This window comes from Monodelphis domestica, chromosome 4 (genome assembly GCF_027887165.1).
Source record: "Monodelphis domestica isolate mMonDom1 chromosome 4, mMonDom1.pri, whole genome shotgun sequence".
In the NCBI taxonomy this organism is placed as follows: domain Eukaryota; kingdom Metazoa; phylum Chordata; class Mammalia; order Didelphimorphia; family Didelphidae; genus Monodelphis; species Monodelphis domestica.
Window position 1 is genome coordinate 144211278 of NC_077230.1, and position 25686 is coordinate 144236963.

The 25686-nt window shown below is 35.9% G+C and overlaps 1 protein-coding gene across 5 annotated transcripts in view; it reads left to right on the plus strand.

Annotated features, from left to right (window-relative positions):
- The window catches only part of ARHGAP15 (Rho GTPase activating protein 15), an 892738-nt gene extending 867333 nt beyond the window's left edge, over positions 1-25405 (plus strand). For all 5 annotated transcript variants that reach the window (XM_056793814.1, XM_007494120.3, XM_056793815.1 and 2 more), the window contains one exon: positions 24068-25405. In XM_056793814.1, the coding sequence (XP_056649792.1) occupies positions 24068-24251 (184 nt within the window). In that variant the 3' untranslated portion in view covers positions 24252-25405. The remainder of the gene's footprint in view (positions 1-24067) is intronic.
- Positions 25406-25686: the final 281 nt, after the last annotated feature.

Below are 25686 nucleotides of genomic sequence, written 5' to 3' on the forward strand. Positions count from 1 at the left end.
AAGAGAAAATTGGAGGCATTAAGGATATTTAAGTAGCCTGTCTATGGGAACATTTTGTGCCAGCTGCAGACAATTAACCTGATGCACTTCATTCCCACTCTAGTGCCCTATCTACAAGACCAACAATGTAGCTCACCTGCCTGCCTATCTCACAACTCATCCATAAAGCTCTAATCTACTTTCCTGCGAGAACTCATTAACAAGTATTGAGTCACCACTGTGAACAGAACACTGTAATGTAGTGGGTGCTATGAAGGGATGCCAAAGTAGAAGAGAGGAGGAAGTCTAATCTCTGGAAGTTTACTCTCATCGAAGGAGATAAAGCTTCTGGGCAGTTAAATGATTTGAAGATAAACATATAGTGCAAAATGGTGTCCTGCAAAGTTGAATAAATCCTGAAATGCTACCAGAGTCAGTGAAGTGATCAAAAGGCATGCAGTCTATTCCAAGAAGGCTGCTTAGAGACTGTGAATTTTAAGTGAGGTTTTTAAGGAACTGAGGGACAGGATCAGAAAGCAGGAAAGGGGAGGGGAGACAAAGAAGCCTGTACTGAGGTATACAAGAAGGAATTACTTTGGGACTTGGGACCATGTAGACAGAAGCTGTATACATTTTTCAAAAGTTAAAACTAGTTTGAGGTATCTTCTTAATTTTTATCATTTTTAAATAAAAAGTCTAGGGCTTTAATTAACTATAATTTCCTCTTCCATTTTGAATTTAGTAAGATGAATTAAATCCAAAGGTTGGAATATGACACTAATTCCAGATGAAAAAAAAAGTGGGTCTACATTGCCAGGAAAGCAACTCCTTGGATATTGTCTTTTCAACAGGACCATAATTTTAATGTCATTCTTCCAGGAATTTAAACATGGTACCAAATATGAAATGATTTATTTATCCTTTCTACCTTCATTGCCTTGGTAATTATGTCCACAAAGCAATTCCATGACCTTTTCCAAAGTGACACCTTGAACAGTTGTTGATACTCTAAGTGACACCTTTGTCTTTCATTTTGACACCAAATAACATTGATAATTAAATTACTTTGGCAGGAGAAAAGAAAAGGCAGTTCTGCCATTTAAGGTAAATTTGCAAAGTAAATCATTTTTGCTGCTTCTGTGATTGTTTATATCTACTGCTTCTATGGGAATAAAAGGGAAACTTGTCCCCTCCCCTAAAAAGTTCATGCAGAAAAATTTTTCATATGTCTGAACCATTTGGAGTATGTTTTTGCATCCTTAAAATGTATATACACAACTAACAGTTCTTTGCAAATATATCACTTCATAGGTGGAGATCTTATTACCAGGTTATTTTCCAGTACATTTGGCATAGTTAAAATTAAGTGTATTAACTTTCTTGTAGAATAACGTTGAAAACAGAGATGTCCCAGGCCTGAAAGCCTCAGCCATTGTCAGTGAGTTAAAAACTGACAGGAGGTCCAAATAATCAAGTCTGCCTGGTGCATATACTGTAGTTTTCCCCTGGGATATCTGGTCTAATCCTACAATGTATCTGACTGGCATGAATGTAGAATTACTTTCAATAAAGATTTTATTTCAAGCTTGGATGATTTCCCCCAAAACATCTTGTCATTGAGGCAAAGTATATCATAGAATATCTGATTTTTTTTCCCCACAAGTCAGCTTTCAAGGGGAAAAAAAAAGCATTCCAACGCAAGTACTCAACTCGGGTCAATTCACTGGTAAAAATCACGTTTTAACACATCTAGCCTGATTAAAGATTTGCTATATTTAAAAAATCAAGGAACTGTCAAGGAATAATTTCCTCAAAGCCTGTATATGTAAAGAATAAGTAGCATATTTGCTCTTCTATGGTTTACAGGCTCTACTCAGTAGCCTGCAATTGAACTATGCTCAGAAAAAAATTTTTTTTTTCCCAGACTAACACCCTCCATCTAGCATATTTGCCTTTTTGCATGTGTGGAATACTTAAAAGTCACTTCTCCCAATGAGTATGGAATTTTTTCTTGGCTAAATGAGAAATATGCACTCCATTGCATATTACATCATCCTACAGTTCTCTTCTTTGGCTCCTTTTCTTCATCTCTTCCTTCTCATTCAGAATCCAAATTCAATCAGCTTATGGGTAACAGGTTAATACCACACAGTTCTACTTTGACTTTACTTACATCTTCAGTTTTGGTTTTGTTTACATTGTCTCAACCATTGTGTCACAATTTAATTTGAACTCTTTCTCCATATCATGTTAAAAATAATTTCCTTACCTGGTGAGCTCTACCCCCTGAAGGGTCCCCAAAAGGTTTTTTGAGTAGAGCAGGTAATCGGTCAGATTTCAAGCAATCAACAAATATTTTTTAAATACCTGCAATATGATAGGGAACATGATTGGGTCTACAAAGACAAAAATGAAAGTGTCTCCCTAACAAGTGACCGTGTATTCAATTGAGAGACAATATATGTGTGCAAGTATGGATGTGCGAAATAAATTGTTGGTCAGAACAGGAACTAGCTGCTAGGTGATCAGAAAGACCTCAGGTCTATCTGAACACTTTTTCTCCCAATTACATAAAAATACAACTTTGATTAATTGTTTTCTGACATTTTTCAATCTATATTCTGTCCCTCACTCCCCAAGACAGCAGGTAATAGGACATAGGTTATACACGTGAAAGAAAGACACATATTGCTTATGTAAGAAAACTCCCGTAAAGGAAATAAAGTGGAAAATGGTTTACTTTAATCTGCATTCAGACTCCATTAGTTCCTTCTCTAGTGGGGCATAGTCTTTTTTGTCAGAAGTCTCCAGATGAACGTTAAAAGAAGTCAGGAATACCAAGAGGTGATGGTGAGGAAGAAATTCCTTCCATTATCAGGACTTGGGCAAAGGCTTGGGGACAGAGGCAACTGGAATGTGTAACAAATATCAAGAACAGTTTGGTTGGAACAAAGAGTTCATGAAGCAGAATAATGGATAATAAGACTAGAAAGAGAGGAAGGAACCAGATTGTGAAGGGCTTTTATTTGCATTTGGACCTAGTGATTATAAGAAGCCCCTAGAGTTTGTTAAACAGGGAAGGAGTGTGATCAAACTCTTTGTTTTAGGAATACCACTTTTGTAGAACCACAGACAATGGAGTCAAGATAGGAAAGATGAGTGTGAGACCATTTAGGAGGTTATAACAATAGCCCAAATGAATGAAAACTAGGGTAGTGGCCATGAGTCTTCATTCATGGGTGCAGATGCAAGACATGTTTTCCAAGTAGAATTAACAAGATTTGGCAAATGATCATCTTTATGGCATGAATGAGAGGAGAATTATAGGTGACTCTGAGGTTTTAAAACATAGTGATTGGAAAGATGGTTGCTGCAATGGAAACTATAGAATGCAAATGTTCTCGAAGGGGAAAAAAAATTAAGTTCTGTTTTGGGATGGGGAAATTGAGATACCTGTCAGAAAAACAAATTTAAATATGTAATAGTTTGTGCTGTAGAAATAGAGCTCAGGAGAAAGACTAAAGAAAGAGCTATAAATTTGGAAGTCATCTTTCCAGGAATATCATTGAAACCGCATGATTTTACGAAGTCACCAAGAGACACTATCTAAAGAAAGAAAAGAAGAGGGCTTAACATAGTATCTTCAGGGGACATGGGCAAAACTCTAACAACAAATACCACGTCTCCTGAGTGAGAGACAAAGTTAACTAAGAAATGGATATTTCCTCATGGAACTTTTAGTCTAAGAAGGACATAAGACACAAATAAGACTGCAATATACATTATATAGTAAATGCACAATTATAGAAAATATAATCATAAAGGCATTACAAAGATGAAAGTTCTCATAATGAACTGTGGGAAATAGGTCAGAGAAAGCTTTATGAAGGAGGAGGCAATTGAGTTAAACTTTAAAGGATGAGCAGGAAAGAGTACATTCCAAGTAGCGTACATGGTTTAAACAAAAGTATAGAGTCTAGGTAGCATGGTGGATTGAGCATTGGGCCTGGAGTCAGGAAGACCTGAGTTCAAATCCAGAATCAGGCACTAGCTGTGTGAACTTGCGTAACTCACGTGATCTTGTTTGCCTTAGTTTCCTCAATTGTATAATAGGGATAATAATAGAACCTACCTCCCAGGGTTGTTGTGAGGATCAGATGAGATGATATTTCCATGTGTTTAATACAGAGCCTGAGACATATTATGCACTCTATAAATGCTAGTTATTACTATCATTAAAGATCCTGGGAATGTTTGCTGGGTCCGACAATAATATAGCTGTAGTATGAAGAAGTTATACAAGTCTAGAAAAGTTTGATAGCACCAGATCATTGGAGGATTGGAAACATCACACACAAGAGCTTAAACTTCAGTAGGAAAGTCAACAAAGGTTTTTGAACAGAGAAGAAAGTGTCTATGTGCAAAAAAGATTATTTTGGTATCAGTGTGTCCCAATTTGCTTACCTATTTCCTCTTTCTGTTAATGTGATCTGTAGTATATGCCAATGACAATACTGTTTATGGTTTCTAGTTGATAAGACTAAGTAACCATGTCGTGTTTATTGGCAATGAGGAGGATCCAGTGATGAGGAAGAGATCAAAGATACATGAGATGTGAGGACAGTGGGAGCCAGACTGTAGAGGAGAAAGGGAGGGAATTAGATTAGGCAACCAAGTAGAGGATCAGCCTTAGTAAGATATGAATAGAGATGGGGAGCTGAAGAAGCTCAAATCAGATGATTCAATATTTTCCATGAAGTAGGAGAGCTGGTCTTCTACTGTAAGTATGAGTAAGTAAGAAAGTAAGCCAGTTTGGGAGAAAGGAGAGGTAAATGTTTTAATGGTCTTTCTAAGGTAAGGCTTAGAAAAAGATTGTTGATCAAGGATACAGTTGAAGTCATATATCATGAATCACCTTGATTTCATGATTTTATCTAGAGATATCCTAGCAGTCCTAGAAAATGGAACTGAGGAACCAAATCCTCAATCCCCTAGTGAATCTTTATTGAACACCCACATTTGAAGAAGAGGACAACTTATGCTCAAATTGCAGGTTTGTTGTCCAGGGATGAGAATTCATAGGTCATGAGCAACTGGTCAGGGGTAAGGTATTCTACAGAAGTGTCTGATAAAACATTAAAGAAGAAGACTATGGAGTCTTGACTGCAATTAGGGCCAACTAAAGTCAGAGTGTGAAAGCTGGACCAGGAGAAAAGAAATGGATCAAGCAACCAAGTACATTTGTTTCATCCTCAAGGAAAGACCTGAAATAAATATGTTGTGGCCCCTGGAGAAGTAGAAGTCTTAATAAATTAAAATAATTTTTTGTTGTTGTTGATTCAGTGTTTCATGCCTTTAAAGCCCTTTCTCATCCTTCTTAGATCTTAAAATTTAGAGCTGGAATGGATCTAGTTCATCCCCCTTAATTTGGCAGTTGAAGCTAAGTAAAATGGCTTGTCCATCATAACTGAGAGAGTAGCAAAGTCAGAATTCAACCCAGTTTCTTTGAATCCAAATCTATAATCTATATCCATTACTATATTATTATAGTGGCAATACACAAGCAAAAGGTATTATTTCTATGGAATTCATTCTATACAAGGTCAAAGAATTATATTAAAGATGGCTGAAAAGTGGGCTTCACTAGCAATTCACTTTGCCTATACACAAATACAGGAAACTTATTTCTCTACTCTATTATATAATATAATTTGAATGAAATATATGGGAAAAGGAAAGGGAACAATTCTTCCTGGACATAATAATAGCCACTGCATAGGTATTAATTTCATGCATATCAAGTATTTGATAGAAATAAGATATAGGGTTAGGCCCTAGGCTTGTGATTTTATTGACACAAGAAACTCCCTAAGAAGAAAAATCCCTCCTAAGTATTTAATAAAATCACAGAATCTTAGAATTAGCCCTTCAAGGTCATCTACTCCATGACTCTATCTAGTATATAAATCCCTTTTTTAGCATCTTAGCTACTGATCACCCAGTTCCTTCTAGTGACAACAGAGAACATTCCATTTTCAGAGAATTACAAACCTTAGAAAACTTTCCTAATGTCAAAACAAAATTTACCTTCATATAATTTTGGTTCATGGGCTATTAATAGGATGCCTTCTAGAACATATGACAACCACCAAATATCTGAAAAAGGCTTCACTGTGGCTCTTTCTTAAGTCTGCTTATCTAAGTTAAACATCTCAAATCTCCTCAAATGTTATTCATACAAAATAGTATTCCAATTCCTCTTTTCTGTGGACACACTTCTCTGGATGCTTATCCTTCAACATCCAACCTCAATCTGAAGTACTTTGTATTAAAACTTACTTTAAAAAAATAGATTTCAAGGAAGATACCTGGCATATACTTTATCCTCTCTTAAAAAAAAAAGAAGAAATAAAAGGAAAACATTTTTCCCATTGTGACATTTTCCTTCTTTTTTCATCAAAATCACTCAATTCTAGGTAAGGAATTATTCAAGTTAAATGTGTTTCATTCACATTTTTCTGTCCCACTTGGCTTAATTTGTGCCAATTCATTGAATGTCAGGCACAACCCTCAATGCTGTATATAAAATGTGATTAATTTATATTGTTTCTTTTTGTTTTCCCTATTAGGGAAGTTCAGGTAAAGGATATGGCCAGTTTTATTTTCCTTTGGAGAAATAATTCACATATATAATATGGTCCTTAGTTCTCCTCTTGTAAGTCCAATACAGTGTCTTTCCCACACTATAGTAGAAGCTGAGCAAATGAAAATATGCACCTCTTTTGCTGTCCATAGGAAATAGTCTTATGGGAGGAAGCCAAGGAACATAACTCAGATGTCTGTATTCCCTTCACTATTAATTTTCCACTCAAAAGGTGAGAAATGAGTATAATACCTTTAAAAGTAGGCAAACTTTTATGTGGATTAGTTCTAGCTAGGGCTAGCTAATACCAGTTTGTTTCTTCTCTCACCTGCAGTCACTTCTCTTGTATGTAAATATGTTCTCTGAAGTGATTTAGGTGGCCAAAAATAAGGTCACTCCAGATTCCTTTATGAGGCTGGCAAAAATAGGAGCTTTGATACTGTTTTAGATCAAATGCCACTTATTTTACCACAGACCAGAAAATTGGCATAGGACTAGGAAATGAAGCAAAGAACAAATCCAGGCATTCCTCATTTTATAAGCTCTTATGTTCCAAAAAAGTTTGCCTGTAACGTAAGTCTGCACTGAATTTAGAGGCAAGAGATTTATGTGTTCATCCTGGTTCTAGAACAGATACATTCAATGATCTTGGGCCAGTCACAGGTCTTAATTTTAGTTTCCTCACCTGAGTAAAGGGGTGGGAGAGTTAGACTAGGTGATTACTAAGGCCCCCTTTAAACTCTAGCATTGTTTAGAGGAAAGATTACTTTATTTTCTGTATTTATATCTCCAGTGCATAGGTTGTACCTGGCACTAGGTAGATAGTGAATCATATGCATTAATTAATGGATTTTATTGTTTCTGATTATTTACTTATTTCATAAAAGAAAAATTTTATGGGGAAAAAGTAAAATCCCTTCAGAATGTTTTTACTGAAAACTGCAAAGAAAGATAATGGGTTAAAATGGTGACCAACCTATGGCATCATATGTTTCCCAGTGGACAAAAAACTCTATTGGCTAAAATAGACATAAAACAATAAATCATTTTAACTTTAGCTCTCTTTTAAGATTTCCGGAATTACCTACCCCTTCATTCCTCCTTCTCTTACACACACTTCCCATGTAGAGTTCTCTCAAATTCATATTGACACTTCCTAGAATTTGGTGGCCTTTATTTGTTTTGTTACAGTAAGTATTTATAATGGCAAATAGAGCATGGCAGGTATATCACAGTTAACCCAGAAGGTGGCACAACTTAGCACAAGGTATATTAGAGGCTAAATTTGAGACCTTAGACAAGAGAAAATGACTTACTTTTCTAATATCTTATTTTTACAACTGCATTAATCTATCATTTTTTCTTTACAAAAATAAATCTCTTTATGAGATTATTATCAACTTCTTCTTGGATATCTCAACCTGGATGGCCTATAAATATCTAAAACTAAATACTTCAGAATAGAATACATTATCTTTGTCCTTTTAACTCCTATCTTCTTCCAAATTTCCCTATTACTGTTCTTGATTTAAATTTGTTTGTTACATTTAAATATCTAATTACTACCCTCCCCCATTAGAGAATGAATCATTTGGCAAAAAGATATATGTATATATAAAACTATGTCTTAGTTATTTCTATTTATCAGTTCTTTCTCTGGAGGTGATACACAAATCATTTTTCAAACAATATTTCTATTGTTATGTACGTTATGTATGTTGTCTTAGTTCTGTTCATTTTGCTCTTCATAATCTCATACAGGTCTTTCTTTTTATAACTAACCTACTTATTTCATCTGGTGCAGTAGTATTCCATCACAATCACATGCTGCAAATTGTTTAGCTTTCTCTTTCTTGTTTTAATCACAAATTCTTCTCCTATCCATAAATCTCTTGGTAATATATTCCCTGATCTTTTAATTTCCCTAGTTCTATTGAGGGAACATTATCCATCCTTCTAGTCACCCAAACCAGCTGCTTACTCTCCCTCATCTGCCCCATCCAGTCCATAGCAAAATCATGCCATTTTTACCTTCAAAACTTTCCTTTATATGTCTCCTCTCCATTCATACAGCTACCACCTTATATGGGTCTTCATTACCTCTTGCCTTTATTATTTTGTTGTTCAGTTGTTTCAGTAATGACTAACTCTTCATGACCCCATTTGGGATTTTCTTTTCCAGAATACTGAGGTTGTTTGCCATTTCTTTCTCTAGCTCATTTTACAGACAAAGAAACCAAGGCAAACAAGGTTAAGTGACTTGCCCAGGGTCATACAACTAGTAAGTGTCTGAGGCTAGATTTGAACTCACTAAGTTTCCAAGCCCAACACTCTTATCTACTTTAGAACCACCTAACTGCCTTAACTACAATAATAGCCTTCTAATTGGTCTCTATGCCTCAACTCTTTCCTCCTTCCCATTTATTCTCCATTCAGACCTCAAGACAATTTTCTTAAGATATAGCTTTGATCATGGTTCATGATGCTTTTCTCAATGAGCTCTAGTTATTTACTTCCAGGATCAGATAAGACAGAGTCCTCTGTTTAGCACTGAAAGCTTTTCATAGCATGGCTTCTTCCTACCTTTCCAGTCTTCTAAAGCTTTACTCTCCCATGCATTCTAACATCCAGCTGCACCAGTCTGATGAATGTTCCTTTACACAGTATTCCATCACCCACTGCTCTGCCTTTGCCCTAGTTGTCTCCCACACTTGGAATGCTCTTTCTCCTTATCTCTTCCTCTTGACTTTCTTAAAGACTCAGCTCAAATCTCAACTTTTCAAGTCCCTTCCCTTGCCTTCCCCTCACAGATCCCTTTCCATCTACTTCGTCCAGATCTTGTGTCCCTGGTTATTTTCATGTTGCCTCCTCCCTTGGAGTGCCTCCTGCTTTGAGGGCAGGAACTGTTTTTGACATTTTTATGACTCTATTTGTATCCCCAAGTCCTTAATAAGTACTTATTGGACTGACTGATCTATCCCTCAATTCCCACATATTTTCTGGCCCCAATCTCTCTTCGGAATACCTAGTTCACAATTCTGATTGCTACTAGACCATCTGTACCTGGATGTCTTATGTCAAACTCTATCCTCAAAACTGTTCCTTCTGTATCTTCCACTGGCTGGTCAAAAGAATTTCCATATTGATCACCAAAATGTATCACCAGCTTACCTGACTCCTTTTCCCTAGACCCCTCATTGACCAAGTCCTACCAATTAGGCTCCACCACCTCTCTCCAAACCACCCTTTGTTTTCTGTTGTCACTTCTACTAACCCAGTTCAGATCCTCATCAGCTTTGTAGCCACTTTACCCATTTCCAGATTTTCACCTCACATCCAACCCAACACTGCTGCTAAATTAATTATCCTGATGCCCAACTCTGATCATGTGGTTTCCTTGCCCAAAACTTCCAGGTTCTCCTGTAATTGCCTACTGGATGGAGTCTTCATCAATCCTCATAACAAACTTGAACTCATCCTACTCTGATTCCTCCTTTTTATTTTTTTAAAAATCCTTACCATCAGCATTTGAATCAATACTAAATAGTGGTTCTATTTAGGGTTAAATGACTTGCCCAGGGTCACATAACTAGCCAGATTTGAATACCAGCCCTCTTGCCTCTAGGTCTGGCTCTCAATCTACTGAGCCACTAAGCTCTCCCTTTTCTCTGATTTCTCAAAGCCTCTCTTACATAGTTAACACATTCTATTTTGGATTAAAGCTCCATGCTTTAGAGAACACATTCCTTGAAAGTAGTAATTATAGATTTTTAGCTTTATCTACTTCTCAAGCACCTAACACAGTGTCTTGAACACAGTAGGTTCTTTTTTTTTCCTTTTCAGTCAACTCTTTATTGTCGAGTTTAAACAAAACTCTGGAACTAGAATGCCCAACTATTCCTAGTAGTAACTGAATTCCACTGACTGACAAAATTAAATCCTATTAGTTAAGCCTATTGTCTTATTTTTATATTTTTTATAAATTTTATATTTTTTCTTATTTTTAAATATTTTTCTTATTAATTAATTAATTAGCTACATTAGAATTCCCAGATATCTCCTACTCCCCTTCTCCTCCCCATAGTAGGTTCTTAAAAGTAACTTCAACCATAAAAGTGTTTTTTGCAGCCACTGCACATTTTTAGTTGATTATAAATAACTAGGTTTGGAAATACTTAGAAATAATCTCAGATTCAAAGTCCAGTGTTTAGAATCAGTTCAAAATAAGTACTTCAAATATTGTTTGAAAGTAGTAGATGGTTACAGATCATAAGTAAATAAATTGGCCCCAAAAATTTAATTTGCAAACTAACACATGAAATTATTTCTGAAACATTTGAGCCTAGAACCCCTTGTAGTAGGTTAAATGTTGAATATAGGAAACCAGACATTTGTAATGGGATTTCTAAAAGGGCAAATGGTTTTCTTTTGGTTTTATGCTGCTCAAAAGCAAAGTTAACATGCAGTTCTGATTTTAAGGAAGAGATTGCAATTTCCCCCCCCAAAGATCATGATCTTCTACAACAGTACTGTAGGTAACAGTATAGCAAAATTAAGTGAGATAAGTAAATATGCCTATGGAACCATTCCCACTCCATCCCACAACCACCTATAGACAGCTACCACATAGGAAAAAAAATCTAACATGAGCAAATTATCTTTATTTGTCTTGTATTTCTATTATTCTCTCATTGTCAAAGTCATAGTCTCAAGCAGGATCTAGTTCTTTAATGTTGCATGTGGAATCCAAAAGGTTGAGCAGTATTTTGCAAACCCAGTGTGGTCTACTTGCAAGGTCTGCCTTTCCCAACATACCTTCCGAATTTCAAAATCAATAACCATTCCAAAGTTGTATGTGTTGGAAAATTGCAACCTTACATAGATGTGGAAAGCCAAGCTTCCTACACAATGACTCCATCACTGGAGAGCTGTCCTGCAGTCAATTATGTGGCTTGTAGCTTCCTTTGCAAGTTGCTATGGTAACAGCAAAAGTACAAATTTTAAAAGTATTTTTGCTTATATATGTCCATTAGAGCTGAACTATTAGACACTTCACTCTTCTTAATTCAACATAATTTTCCCTTGGTCTTTATGGTGAAGTGGGTTATGCTTTGAGAATGAAAATCTTTTGGCTGTGATTTTGCACAACTAAGAAAATTCTTTGAGCTAGCAATGCCACTCACTTTTGGAAAAACTTACACAGCATACGGCTCCACAGTTTTTTGTCTGGGTTCCAACATCTGTAGCACTGGATTATAGATTGTTTCTAAAATAATCTTAAATTGATGCATCATTGCTCCTTCCATTTGGGCCTGACAAAAAGTAGCTCTGGCATTTCCTCTCCTTTGTACATTGTAAACTGTATTTCACTTTTTCTGCTCATGCCAAAAAAATGAATTCTTACCCATTTCAAGTTCTTATAAACTTAATTTCACTTAGTGGTATAAGAATTGCTTCCACTGTGAATATATTTTTATTCAAGTGAGAATATATCAAGAGCTGTTCCATGAACAAATGCATGAAATCATAATTATTTTTGTCAGGCTATTCTGAATTAAGCAGTATTAATAAGCTGCCTTCATAAAAAGCTGTCATTTATGTCCTCTTTACTCTCCACGGGCAGGGCCTACATTTCTTGGGACCTGGAGCCCATCAAGTTATTTAGATGTCATTACACTAAAAATTCTTAGAGTATATAATGATGAGGAAAAATCTCTACCCTTAGATTATGTTGGGATGGTGTTTTGTAACTCTACTGGGGCCCTGTCACCTTTCCTATCATTCCTCTGAGGTAAGAGAAACTGAGAGTGAAGAGGCCTGGGTTCCAATCCCACCTGTAGTTAATTTGCTGTAGAGTCTGGGACAATTCACACAACATCTATGAGCTTCAGTTTACTTATAAGTAAAATGAGGGGGCGAGACCAGATAATCTTTAAGGTCACATTCAGCTTCGGTTTTATTCCATACATCTCCCTTCATTCTTTGCTTTCAGATATACACTTTATCCTCATGTCTAAAACAATGGCACAGAATTCTTCCATTTCTTCTCTGAACTGAAGGTTCAATCAAGTTCAGAAACTGTCCCATGCTTCTACAAGGAAGACTTTCAATTCCTAAGTTTCTGAAGAATGAAATAAATTCCCAATTTAGAACCCAAGAGATAGCATGAGCTATGTGAATGAATTGTCTATTGATTTTTTCCTTAATTACATGGAAAAAAATTTATCCTTCACTTTTTTTGAGTTTGAACCAAATTCTTACCCTCTCTCCTCCCCATACTCCCTCCCTGAATCAGACAGAAATCTAAAATAGATTTTACATATTTAATAGTGTAAAACATCCATAATCATTTTGTGAAAAATAACTCAAAGAAACAAAAGCAAAGAAATTAAGTGAAATATATAATGTCATGGTCTGAATGCCGACCCGATCAGTCCCTTCTCTGGAGGTGCATGGCATTTTTCATCATAAGTCCTTGAGGATTTTCTTGGATCACTGTCTTGCTAAGAATAGCGAAGTCATTCATGAATGTTCATTCATAAATGTTATTGCTCACGATGTACTCCGGTTCTGCTCAATTCACTTTGCTTCAGTTCTTGTAGGGATTGTCAGAGTTTTCTAAAATCATCCTCATTATTCCTTATGGCACAATAGTATTCCATTGCAATCATATACCACAACTTGTTCAGCCATTCCCCAATTGATGGACGTCCCTCCTTTGGCTTCTAATTCCTTGCCACCACAAAAAAGAACTATAAATGTTTTGCACCAACAGGTCTTTTTCCCTTTTTTAAGTCTCTTTGAGGTATAGACCTAATAGTGATATTGCTACATTGTAGGGTGTGAACAGTTTTAAAACACTTTAGGAGCCTCTTGCTAAACTTTTAGTCTGGGGAAATGGAATTGGATCATATTAGACTATAAATTCTTTGAGACGAGAGATTTTTTAAAATTTCTTTATATCCCCAGCATTTAGCATGGTGCCTGGCACAATATAACTGATAAATGTTTGTGGGTGATGAAAAGGGCAAGAATACATAAGGCATTCTATCATAGATCTTAGTCTGCACTGAAACACTCATCACACCCATTCCATCATTCACTCACTCATTTTTTCAAATATATTTGAACACCTACTATAGAGCCATACTGCCAAAAAACCTCTTGTTAACTGTTAGGTTTATAAATTTGTTCTTTTCCACAACTAGAAAAATCATTCAATTGATCTATAGTTTGTATTTTTGGAAGTGTATAGAACCTACATTATGAGAATTAGAAAGGATCTCAAAGACCATGAAATTCATTTGGTTCCTGAATAAGATAAAAATTCCTCCATACAATGTATTCAACAAGTGGTCATTTAGTCTTTAATTAAAACTATGAGTAAAGGGAAACCATAATGTCCAAAGGCAACACGCTGGAAAACTCATTTTTGAAAAGGTTTGTTTTTTTCCTCCTATAAGTATAAAAGAGTCTCATTAAATTCCTTAAAGTAGCCCCTTTGTGGCTAAACTAAACAAGATGTAGTGGGCAAACAACAACAACATAGGATTTCAAGTCAGAAGTTCTCTGTTTGAGTCCCAACTTTGCCACTTTCTACCTGTGTGGCCTGAGTTCCATTAGTTAACCTCTTCAGACTTTAGTCCCTTCATTGGTAAATTAGAAATGGACTCGATTAGATAGCCTCTGAGTTGTAAAACTTTGGTTCTATATGGAATCCTTCTTCCAAATGACAGCTCTTCAAACATTTAAAGAGATGAATCACATTCCCCTGTCTTTATACCAAATACATAAGTCTTTTGATCCTCATAAGTCATATCTCAAGACACTTTGCCAAACTAGTTACTCCCCACCCACTATGATCTCCAGTTTATCAGTGTCTTTTCTAAAATGCCATACCTCTATGGCAATACCCCTATAGAGTAAGTAAGTATTCTGCCACATTTAACTGTTATTTTCATAAGTGTGATGCTTGATCTAAATCTACATTTCCCAAAATATAATATTTCTTTAATTTGATTATATTTTATTCCAAAAACATTTTACTGGTAGAAAATAATTACTATAAGTGATGAAATTTCATTCTGCAGCCAATCCTTCATTTTTATTCTTACTAGCACTACCCACTTTCTTGCCCTCTTTACCTTCTGCCTACATCAATAGTTTCCCAGATTTTTGTCCTGATAATAGCTCCTTCCCTTTCCTATCTGACATACTACTTGCATGTTAACTTTCCTAAAATACAGTTCTGATCAAACCATTCTCCATCATCTTCCAATGTTGAAAATTATTCACCTGGCATTCAAGATCCTTCAGGATCTGGCTTCAACGCACCCTTCCAACATTATTTTCTATTACTTTTCCTTCCTTTTACATTATGCTCCAGTCAAGCTGGTCTATTCACCACTACTTCAATATTCCCTTTCCATTTCTATCTTCTTGCCTTCACTCACATTATATTTCCTTCTTATTAGACTATAATGTCTCACCTCCAACTCTGTTATTTAAGATCCTATCAATCATCCAACACCCTCACTATCAACTCTCTGGTCAGAAATAATCCCTTGGGCTCTTAGATATATATAGCTCATGTCTACTTCTACTTATCAGTCAATCACTGAATTCAGTGTTTATTATGGGCTAGATATGAACAGCTTCCATCCTTAAGCAGCTTATATCCTATAATATCCTGGAAAAAAACATGTAAACAAATAGGAACATGCCCCCCAAAACAGAGAGTAAATAGAAGGTACATTTTGATGGGAAGACTCAAATGAGTGAAGGAATCAGCAAGGTCTTCATGCTAGCTTTTGAGCTAAGTCTTGTAAGAAATCAGGAATATCAAGAAGCAAAGGTGAAGAGGCAGAATATTCTAGGCTCAAGTAGTATGAAGACACAGAGATGGGAGAAGCAGTGGTAAGTGCAAAAATACATAAACGGAAATAACTACTTTGTGGAGAGGAGTCAAGAGTGACAAAACTTGAAATGTAGAAAGGGGCAAGGTTGTGAGCAACCTACAATGCCAAATATATTTTTGATTTGTTATATTTGATCCTACAGATAATAATGACTAGGGTGATAACACTAACTTTCGCAGCCATGTGGAAGTAGATAGATTGGAATATGGAGAAATGGGACAGACGGATCAATTAGGAGACTATTGCACTAGTCTAATCTAGAGGTAGTGAAACTCTGACCTGGGTTGGAGGATGAGTGTGTGGAGAAGAGACATACAAAAAAGAAATTGTAAAGGTAAAATGATAAGAAATAATAAGGAAGAGTAAGTAGACTCATCATCAACATAAAATACATTAGTTATTTGTGTACTTATCTCCACTACCAAATTATGTCACTGAGGATGGAGATAGTCTTGCTTTATTTATTGTAATTATTTTGATTATCTTTGCTTCCCTCTACGTGCCTGGAATAATATATTTCATAGAGTAGGTGATAAATTAATGTTTATTAAATTAATGTATATATTGCATTTATATAATCCCATAGCACTACAATGATCTAGGCAAATGTTATGCTCATTTAATATATGAGTAGAAATCTATATATGGTGTTATAGATTAATGAACAGAAAGGTAGAAAACCTAACTGGGCTTGAATTTGGGGGGGGGGGCTAGGAACAATGGTGTTCACTATTAATCAACAATTTATCTTTTTAGAATCTCATTTTTTCTTACTATAAAGTTAGGATAATCATATCATCTATTATACTACAGAAGGAATATGGGGATAATGGTGACACAAACTGGGCACACAGGTAGGAACAGTCATATGCATTCATGTTTAGATAGACAAGTTATACTATACAAATAACTTGCCCAGCCTCACACATCTAGTCAGTGACAAAGCTTGGGCTAATTTTTCTATGCAGCTCTATCCCCATGACTATTAGGAAAACATCTGATCTAATTCCATCTCTGATAGGGGAACATGCTTGCTTCTCCAGCCCAACCATGAAGTCTGGGAGGACCGGAGATCCCAGGATTGGTAGCAGTTGTTTTGTTGAACTGGGTTCCACCCACAGCATCTGTGCTGAACTAATGTTTTATTAATTTCCCAACACACCACCTACTGCTTGGTTGATATCCAGAATGTAGATGTGCCAGCTTTAAAAAAAAAAGGAAAAGGAAAAAAGAAAGTCTTTTACCACAGTAAACAAACAGGATGGAAAGTGTTCCAGGTCTTTCTCATCCCCATTCTCTCCTCTTGATTGCATTTAATTTGTTTCAAAGCTACTATCAGGTCAATGGTCCTTCTTAAATTGGGAGAAATGAGTAAGCCTCCCCTTTCCACATTTTGTGAGGTTTTGAGAGTTTTATGGCTGGTATTTCATCAGTATATTTCATCAACTGCACTTAATAACCTTAGAAAATTAAGCCAAATGTATGGGAAACCTTACCAAAATATACAAAAATAATTTATTATTTAATATTATCCATTTGCAATAAGGTGATTGTATTTTAGGAAACTCATAATTAAGCTGATCTGATTAGTACCATATGGAAAATGTGCTCAGAAACGGACAAAAAGGCTATAGGTTTAAGAGAGAGCTGTTTCATATTTACATTTGCAACAAATAAAACCAAACCAACTGAAGGCTCATGCTCAGGGAATATAGAAAATGACAGCTTTGGCAAGATTCCACTACAAAACAGTCTTCCCTGCATGACCCACACACTAACATTAGAAAATCAGTCTTTATGTGCAGTGCTCATCTCTGGTGGATCATGTGGCTTTGGTAGCAGGTGGGGTGGGGCAGTATGTAATGGCCTGCTACTTCCCTCTCTCTGCATCCTCTCTAGCCTCCTTTACAGCTGAAGGCAATTTACCTTCAACCTGTAGGTTCAGATTAGAAGACCAGTCCTGGCCTTAGACAGGAGAGATGAGCTTACCAGCTCTGTCTCATTATGACTTATGTCCCAGTTATAACACAAATTCACACTTTTGTAATAATTTATGGTTTATAAAGCCATTTACTTGCAATATCCCTGAAAGGTAATGTATTATTTTCCTTACTGTATAGATGAAGAAACTAAGATTTAGAAAAGGAAAGGGCAAGATCTAATACTCACTGTCAGATCTGGGATTAGAACCCCAATCTTGGGATTCCAAACAGTGTTTTTTTTTCATTTTTTCAAAGAGAGAAGTTTGGAAGGCACAATGTGGTCTTTTGTCATAACTCATTAAAATTGCGTATGTGAATTATAGCTCATTCATAATAATCCAAATCCCTCTCTGCTTTCAAAAGTGATCAGAATGCACTTTATCTCTGAAAACCTTCCAATTTGTTTATAATTTTTAAAGTCCATTTCTATATAGTCTTTTACTTCCTCTATTAGCTCCTTATTATCTCACCTCCTCCCTTTGTACCTCACCTTGTTCCTCCAGAATTAGGATTCTTCTTGATTTCCACCAACCACCCCCACTCTAATCTTTCTTGAAACTGGTGTAATGATCTTGAATTCCAATATGCATGGTTGAGACGCAGATACCTCCATATGTAGCCTTTCCATTTATGTAGGCATTCTCAGTTCAACAAATATTGGAGTTACAAACACTAAAAAGAATCAATCACTGACCTCAGGGAGCTTACATTCTACTGGAGAGATATGACATGTACATAAGAAGCACATCTAAATAAGGTAGTTTGAAGAACACAACCAGCAACTGAAGGAATTGACAAAAGTTTCATGGAGATAGAACTTGACCTGACTCTTGAGGGAAATGAAAGACTGAGTAAAGACACAATTGAATTGCTTTTAGGCACAAAGTTTGGTTTATACAAATGGACAGAGGTGAGAGATAAAATGTTGATTTCTAAGAACAGTCAATAAATACGTATTTATCAAGTGCCTGCTAAGTGCCAGGCATTGTGCAACACTCTGGGGATACAAAAAGTTATAAAAGAGAGTTCCTAGCCTCAAGGATCTCACAATCTCATTTGGCATCATCAGACCTGTGCTTTAGGAAGATTATTGTGGGAGTTATATGAAGGATAGATAGGAAAAGAGAGAATCTGCAAGTAGGGAGACTAATTAAGCATCTACTTCAAAAGGTTAAGAAAACTTAATGTAGGCTGTTGGTCATGTGGATGGAGAACAGGAAACATTTTTTAATTGCTATGGAGCTAGAATCAACAACCTGGCAATGGATGGTAAAAAGTGAAAGAAACAAAGATAACTCTGAGGCAATATACCTAAGTGCGTGGTAGATCCTTGACAAAAGGGGAGACTTTTGGAAAAAGCACCCAGTTTGGAGGTTGGGAGTAGGGATAACTGAGGGCATGCAGTGAGCGTGTGACTCCTGAAGCTATGGAAAGAGATTGGGGCTCAAGATGTGGGAAGTGTCTGCATAAAGGTTATAACTGAATCCATGGACACTGATGGGATTGTAAAGAGAAAAAGGCTAGGAAGAAAGAAAGGAACCTAAGACAAAATCTTGGAGGACATACACCCTTTCGGGGGCAGAAAAGAGATAATGGTCCCCAGAGAAGCTTGAGGGGAAAAAAAGTAGAAGAAAAACAAAGAAAAACAACTAAAAGCCATTTGAGGAGAGACTATCCAGTAAGAGAGGGTAGTCTCTCAAAAGATAATACTTAAAAAGATAATATTAAAAGATATTCTTCTCAGTCTAGGGAGATAAACACTAACAATATGACATGGGATTTATTTTTAATTTTTATTTTTTCCAGATTATGTCTAAACAATTTCTAATATTTGTTTTCTGACATTTTGCAATTCTTGTTTTCTTCCTCCCTCCTACTCCTCTCACCTCTCATGCCTCCCCCACTCCCCAAAAAGACAAATAATATTATATAGCTTGTACATATTATATTATGTGTATTTTCTTATTCATCATGTTATGAAACCAGACACATATTTCTTCCATTAGGGGAAAATTCATGGAGGAAATCCAGGGAAGAATGGTATGTTTCCATCTGCATTCAGACTCTGTCTGCTCCTTCTTTGATGCTGAATATTATTTTTTATCATGAGTCCACTGGAATTGTCCTGGATCCTTGCCTTATTTTTTAATTTTTTTTCAGCCAGTAGAAGTCTGCCTTCTCAATACCTCTCCTTCCCCTATTTGGGGGGGAAAAAAGAAAAAGAAAAACACCTGATACAAATATGGATAGTCAAGAAAAACAAACTCCCACAGTAGCCAAACAACATGGGATTTAACAATTAAGAGATTCTTGGTGGCCTTGGGAAAAACCATGTAGAGCAATGAGGTTGGAAGCCAGACTTGAGGGAGTTGAAAATGAGTGGTAAAGAAATCAAGGAAATCAGTGAAGTTGACATTCTAGGAATTTAATAGTAAAAGAGAGGAAAGTGATAGGATGGCAACATGAAGAGATGGTTATATGAAAGTGTTTAAGGGTAAAAGAGGGGGGCAGCTAGATGGTTCTGTGAGTTAAGAGCCAGGACTAGATATGGGAGGTGCTGAGTTCAAGTGTGGCCTCAGATACTTTCTAGCTGTGTGACCCTTGGCACTTGGCCCCCATTGCCTAACCGTGCCTACTCTTCTGCTTTGGAACCAATACACAGTATTCATTCTAAGACAGAAGGTAAGGCATTTTTTTTTTAAGTATAAGGAAGATGTGTATGTTTGGAAGCAGAAAAAGATGGAAGATGAGAGGAGAGAGCAGAAGAGAATAATTGATGGGTCAAGCTCCTAGAAAACATTGAATTAGCTATGCAGAAGAGCTATCTTTGGTAAATAAAAGGGCCCTTTTCCTGAGAGGCTAGTGCAAAGAGGAAGTTAAGGACATATATATAGTGGTTTTGATTTATAAAGAGAGATTAAGGGAACTTATTCACCATAACTTCAATATTTTTTCCTGTAAGATGCCAAATGAAATCATATGCTGATCAAAAAGGGGAAGATTTGGGGCAGCTGGGTAGCTCAGTGGATTGAGAGTCAGACCTAGAGATGAGAGGTTCTATGTTCAAATCTTGCCTCAGACACTTCCTCACTGTGTGGCAAGTCACTTAATCCCCATTGACTAGCCCTTACCCCTCCTTCTGTCTTGGAACCAATACACAGTATTAATTCTAAGATAGAAGGAGGGGTTAAAAAAAAGATTTAAAGAATTCAGGGAATAAGGAAAATGTTAGGAACGGTCTCTAGCAAATGTGATGGTCCAGAAAAAGGAAAAAATGTTCATAAACATTGGAGGCCCCAATTGTATTTAGATGACAATTCACAATGGACCCAGTCAGTTGTGTGATGACTTCTAACATTCAACCTTCTAGGGGAAGAAGCAGAAAAGGAAGATAATAGGAATGAGACGTGGTTGAAAATTAGTTGAGCATGAAGTTAAAGCAAGAGATTCAATAATAAAGGATAATATGTAGTTGATCTGTTCCTAGTTAGCTATGGATAGGCTCAAGACTCAACAGAGGAATGTGTAGCCAGCACAGAAGAATAGAAAGGCTGGAGGCCATAATAGAGACTTAGAAAAGAAGGTTGGAGTAGAGCAAGAGCAGAAAGAAATGGGAAGTTCAGTGTCTGAGACCACAGAAATGGAACAGGTATCGGTGAAACCATCCTATGCTTTGATTATTCTATTGGAAGTTGGCCAATGGTGTACGAGTCTGTCTAGTTTCCAAAATTGACCTCCCTGTCTCCCATGCAATCCTACCCCTTCCCCAATTGGCCAAGCTCCAATCATCATAGAAGGACATTAGGCAAAATAATGAACAAGTTGAAATGTATGTTCAGTTCTCTTCTTTCCTCCTTTCTTTCTTTTCTCCCTATTAGGTTTGTTCAAGATATTACTCTCCCAAAACTCTTCCTTTCCTCTTTCCCTCCTCAAAACTAAATGGTTTTGTGCTTTGAGAACCCTGTGTTTTTTTTTCCTAAGGAACTAATTTGATCTAAAATATTAATATCAAATATTTGCTGATTTGATTGTTATAAAGAAGGCATACTACTTAGCATCTGACCTGGCACACTATAGATGCTAAATCTTTATTAAGGAATCAATAGTGCCCTTTCAGTTTAACCTTTGCCTTTTACCATTCAACCTTGTGATGGAGAAAATCAGAAATATTCATCCTGGCTAGTAAATATTTAAAATCAGAACTGGAAATCTTTTTTTTTTTAGATTTCACAATAGATATTTTAAAGGGACTACTTTTAGCCATGCAGAGTAAGTCTCAGTACTCTCTAGAAATCCCCTAATTTTGATTGCCTAAAAATGTGATCTTCTCTCACTGAAATATAATATGCAGGACATGTGCTGGTATGCCAATAAATGTTTAATAACTGGTTCTCCAGAAATATATATATATATATATATATATATATCCCCGAGTATTATAAACATACACACACAACACACTTAAATTTGTATTGCTGACATTTTCTCTATCATTTTCTTAAGTCAACAAAACTATAAATCAATCCCTATTTGTAGCATTTGCCAATTTCTAACTTGTAAAGTGCTCATACTGAAAATCTAACAATTGGAGAGCTGGTTCCAGCACACCCTTGAAATGCACCCACTTCAATGGAACACAATTGGAGTTATTTTCCCATTCATGAAAATGGGGAATGGTTCAATTATTAATAAACATTTTTACCTTTTGGGAAAAGCCCCTATCACTACCATCTGTAAGCAGCTATGCCCATGCAGTCTAGTGGGTCTTTAATAATACAGAATGAAGTCATAGGCTATCCTATGCAAAAGCTCTGTAACCATTTAGAAGGCAACTTTTGAGGGTGGAATTAGCCCCAGTTGTTAAACATGGTAGCATAATACACCAAAGAGACAATTCTGCTGTTTTGAAAAAGAAAAAGCAGAATTGTGTTGTATTTAAGTTAGTAAATATGGTTATGAACTAAAATGGCAGATTTCTATGAAAGCTAGACTCAATACATGTGCTTTGAGAAGGTACTAGGCAAACCTAGAAACAGAATAAAATGTTTTTCTCTGAATTCAATCAAAACCCAGACAATCTCTTTCCCTTCATACCTTCTTCCTCCTAAATTTAACAGTAAACCAAGAAGTCTGATGTTGCAAGCTCAAGCATTATTTCCCAAAGCCTCTAATTTAAACTGTGGAATTTTATTTTCTCTTAAGGAGCTTTGTGTCAGGGTAGACATGGTGTCACCGTTAATAGTACATTTGTAAAGAACATTTCAAAATGTGTCATTGGTTTTCCAGCCCTTTGTACTGTCCTCACACCAACAAAAACCTCCTTGGTTCCAGTGGGATTTTTGCCTGTACAAAGACTATAGGATCCAATCTTCTTTTATTTGGGTAGGAACTCAACTGCTATCCAAACTGAACAGATATTCACTTTTCCATTCACTTGTTTTGGCCATCTGACAAGATGTCTTTCCTTCTTCATCCCCACATTTTTCTCTTTTTTCAAAACTACTTCAAACTCCTGTTATTTATAATGCCTTTCCATAATCTAATCTCACCTAGTGCTGGTCAATCTATATAAACTTCCCTATAACATTCATTTCTTTCACTTATTCCTAATTATGTTGTAGGCTTGGGGTTTTTTGTTAGTTTGTTTCTGTTGTTATGTAGATTTATTTATTTTATTGACATTTGTATTCCATATACCCCCATGAGATCATAAATTCCTCCAGGGAAGATCCATTTATACTCTCTCTTTTTTACTGTCTTTATGCTTAATAATGACTATGTGGCTCATATTTCTATTTGGTTTTAAAGTTTATATAGTATTTTATATACCTTAGCTCCTTTATACCCTCAATACAAATCTAGGAAGTAGAGGCTATTATTAGTCCCATTTTAGTGATAAAGGAACTGAGACTCAGAGATATGAAAGGACTTTCCCAAAGGCACACAGTTAGTACAAATCTTGGGTAAAATTTAAACTAAGATCTCCTTGACTATAAACCCACCAAGTCAGGCTGCTTCTTCACTCTGAACATATTAGGTGTTTGGGCTGTCTATTCTTTTAGGTAGACATTATAAAACATCATATAGTACCTTTCCACACAATCATGAAGAAAGGATTATTTCTAGAAACAAGATCACTTAAATTAGAAACATCCAGATTGAACTTCCCTTTAATACCATCACCAACTTCTCTTTTTGTTTCTTACTTTTCCAAACAACTAGACTACCAGGCTGAAATCAGAAAAACATATATTCCTGAGTTCAAATCTGCCATCAGACACTTACTGTGTGACCCTGGGCAAGTCACTTTACTCAGTTTGCTTCTTTTTCATCATCTGCAAAATAGGCTGGAGAAATAAATGGCCAACCATTTTGGTATCTTGCCAAGAAAACCCCAAATGGGGTCATGAAGAGTCAGCCACAACCAAAAAACAACTAAACAACAAAAATAACAAATCTGTTTCAAGCGCATATTATCTATCATCGGCATAGTCACCCACGATTTTTTAACCTATTTCTAACTGATTCTTTTTCTCTCTCCACAGGATAGTAGCCAAAGCTTCAAAGAACCTCATGTCCACCCAGAGTTTAGGAATTGTATTTGGGCCCACACTTCTGCGGGCTGAAAATGAGACTGGGAATATGGCAGTCCACATGGTGTACCAAAACCAAATAGCAGAACTCATGCTAAGTGAGTACAAGAAGATCTTCAGTTCTAAGGAAGACTGACAGTCAAGGCACATTATTGAAAATGTTCACATCTGTCTTCATGCCTAATATTTTTACATTTCTGTAAACATATTTCTGAAATATTTTTTTCTTTCAAGTGACAGATGCCTCATTTTGTGAAAACTTAATGATGATTTCATGTTTAAGTTCCAAACATTAGAATAAAATAATTGACAATATTTGCCTATATGTATTCAACATTAACCCTTTGAGTACTATGACATCCAGCACTCCTAAGATCATGATGTAGGTGACTAAAGATTTTCAGAAGTATATGGAATCAAGCTTACAGTCACAGGTTATTTGTGAGACTGGTTTCATATTCTATATGAGCGTGTTACTACATGTTTGTACACCCTCATGAGTATCTGTATATATAAAAACTATAGTTCAATCCAGAAAGTTTAAAAGAGATTAAGGAGGCAGCAATTAATATATTGTAAAAGGTAATGAAATAATCCAGGTCTAAAACTAAAATAAACTTGTTTCTTTTTAATAATTTTTTTAATTGTAGATAGTTTAGTTATTCTCTGTGCTATGCAAAAAGTTGTTTAAAAATATGTTGAATGTTGGGGGTTTTGTAAAAGAGAAATGATAGCTCAAAACATTTTTCATTGACTACTTCAAAAAAAATACTGTTTACCATCCCCTAAGCACACCATCCTATAAATTAGAAACAAAATTAAAGCCTGGCCATTTTGGTCTTAATATCATACAGGGATTGCATGGCTACTCATTTTTAATGTTAACATCCATTTTGATTCTTCAACATACTTTACATCTTCCTCTTCCCTGGCTCTGTCATGTTATGCAGAATTTTTATTATGCTCCTGAGGATGCTTTATTGGTGAATTACATTAAATTCATCTAGAAAGAACTTAAAAAATCTTTTTCATATGCCCTTAGGATTTCTTGGCTAGACTTGAATCAGTTTATGCATTTGATGGTTAGTTTCAGTTGTCATGGGTAAACAAAAGGGTAACTGTCTAGAATATATCAAATATTGTTTTATTTTGAAAAGTGTATTTCTAGCTATACATATCCTATACCCTGTTTTGTGAAAGTATTCTACTGATAAAAATGTAGACTTGTGTTTGACAGCTTTTTAATCAAGTTCAAACAGAATAAATAAAACTAATCCAGTGTGGTAACAAGTCAGTCTGGTTATCGATTTGTTAATAAAATAAAAAATAAGGCGTGTAAATAAAATGTGTGAAGCTGGGGTCCAAGGGCAAACATTTAGAGCAATTGAGGACTCATAGACATGGGAGGCTATATAGACATGGTACAGGGTACACAAAGAGATGTCTGAATGGGCAAATAGATGGTACTGACTCAAAAATGGAGAGGGGTTTCTCAATCCACTCCTGCCTAACTTTATGATGAAAAACACTATATAGGCATACCTCATTTTATTGTGCTTCACTTTATTGCA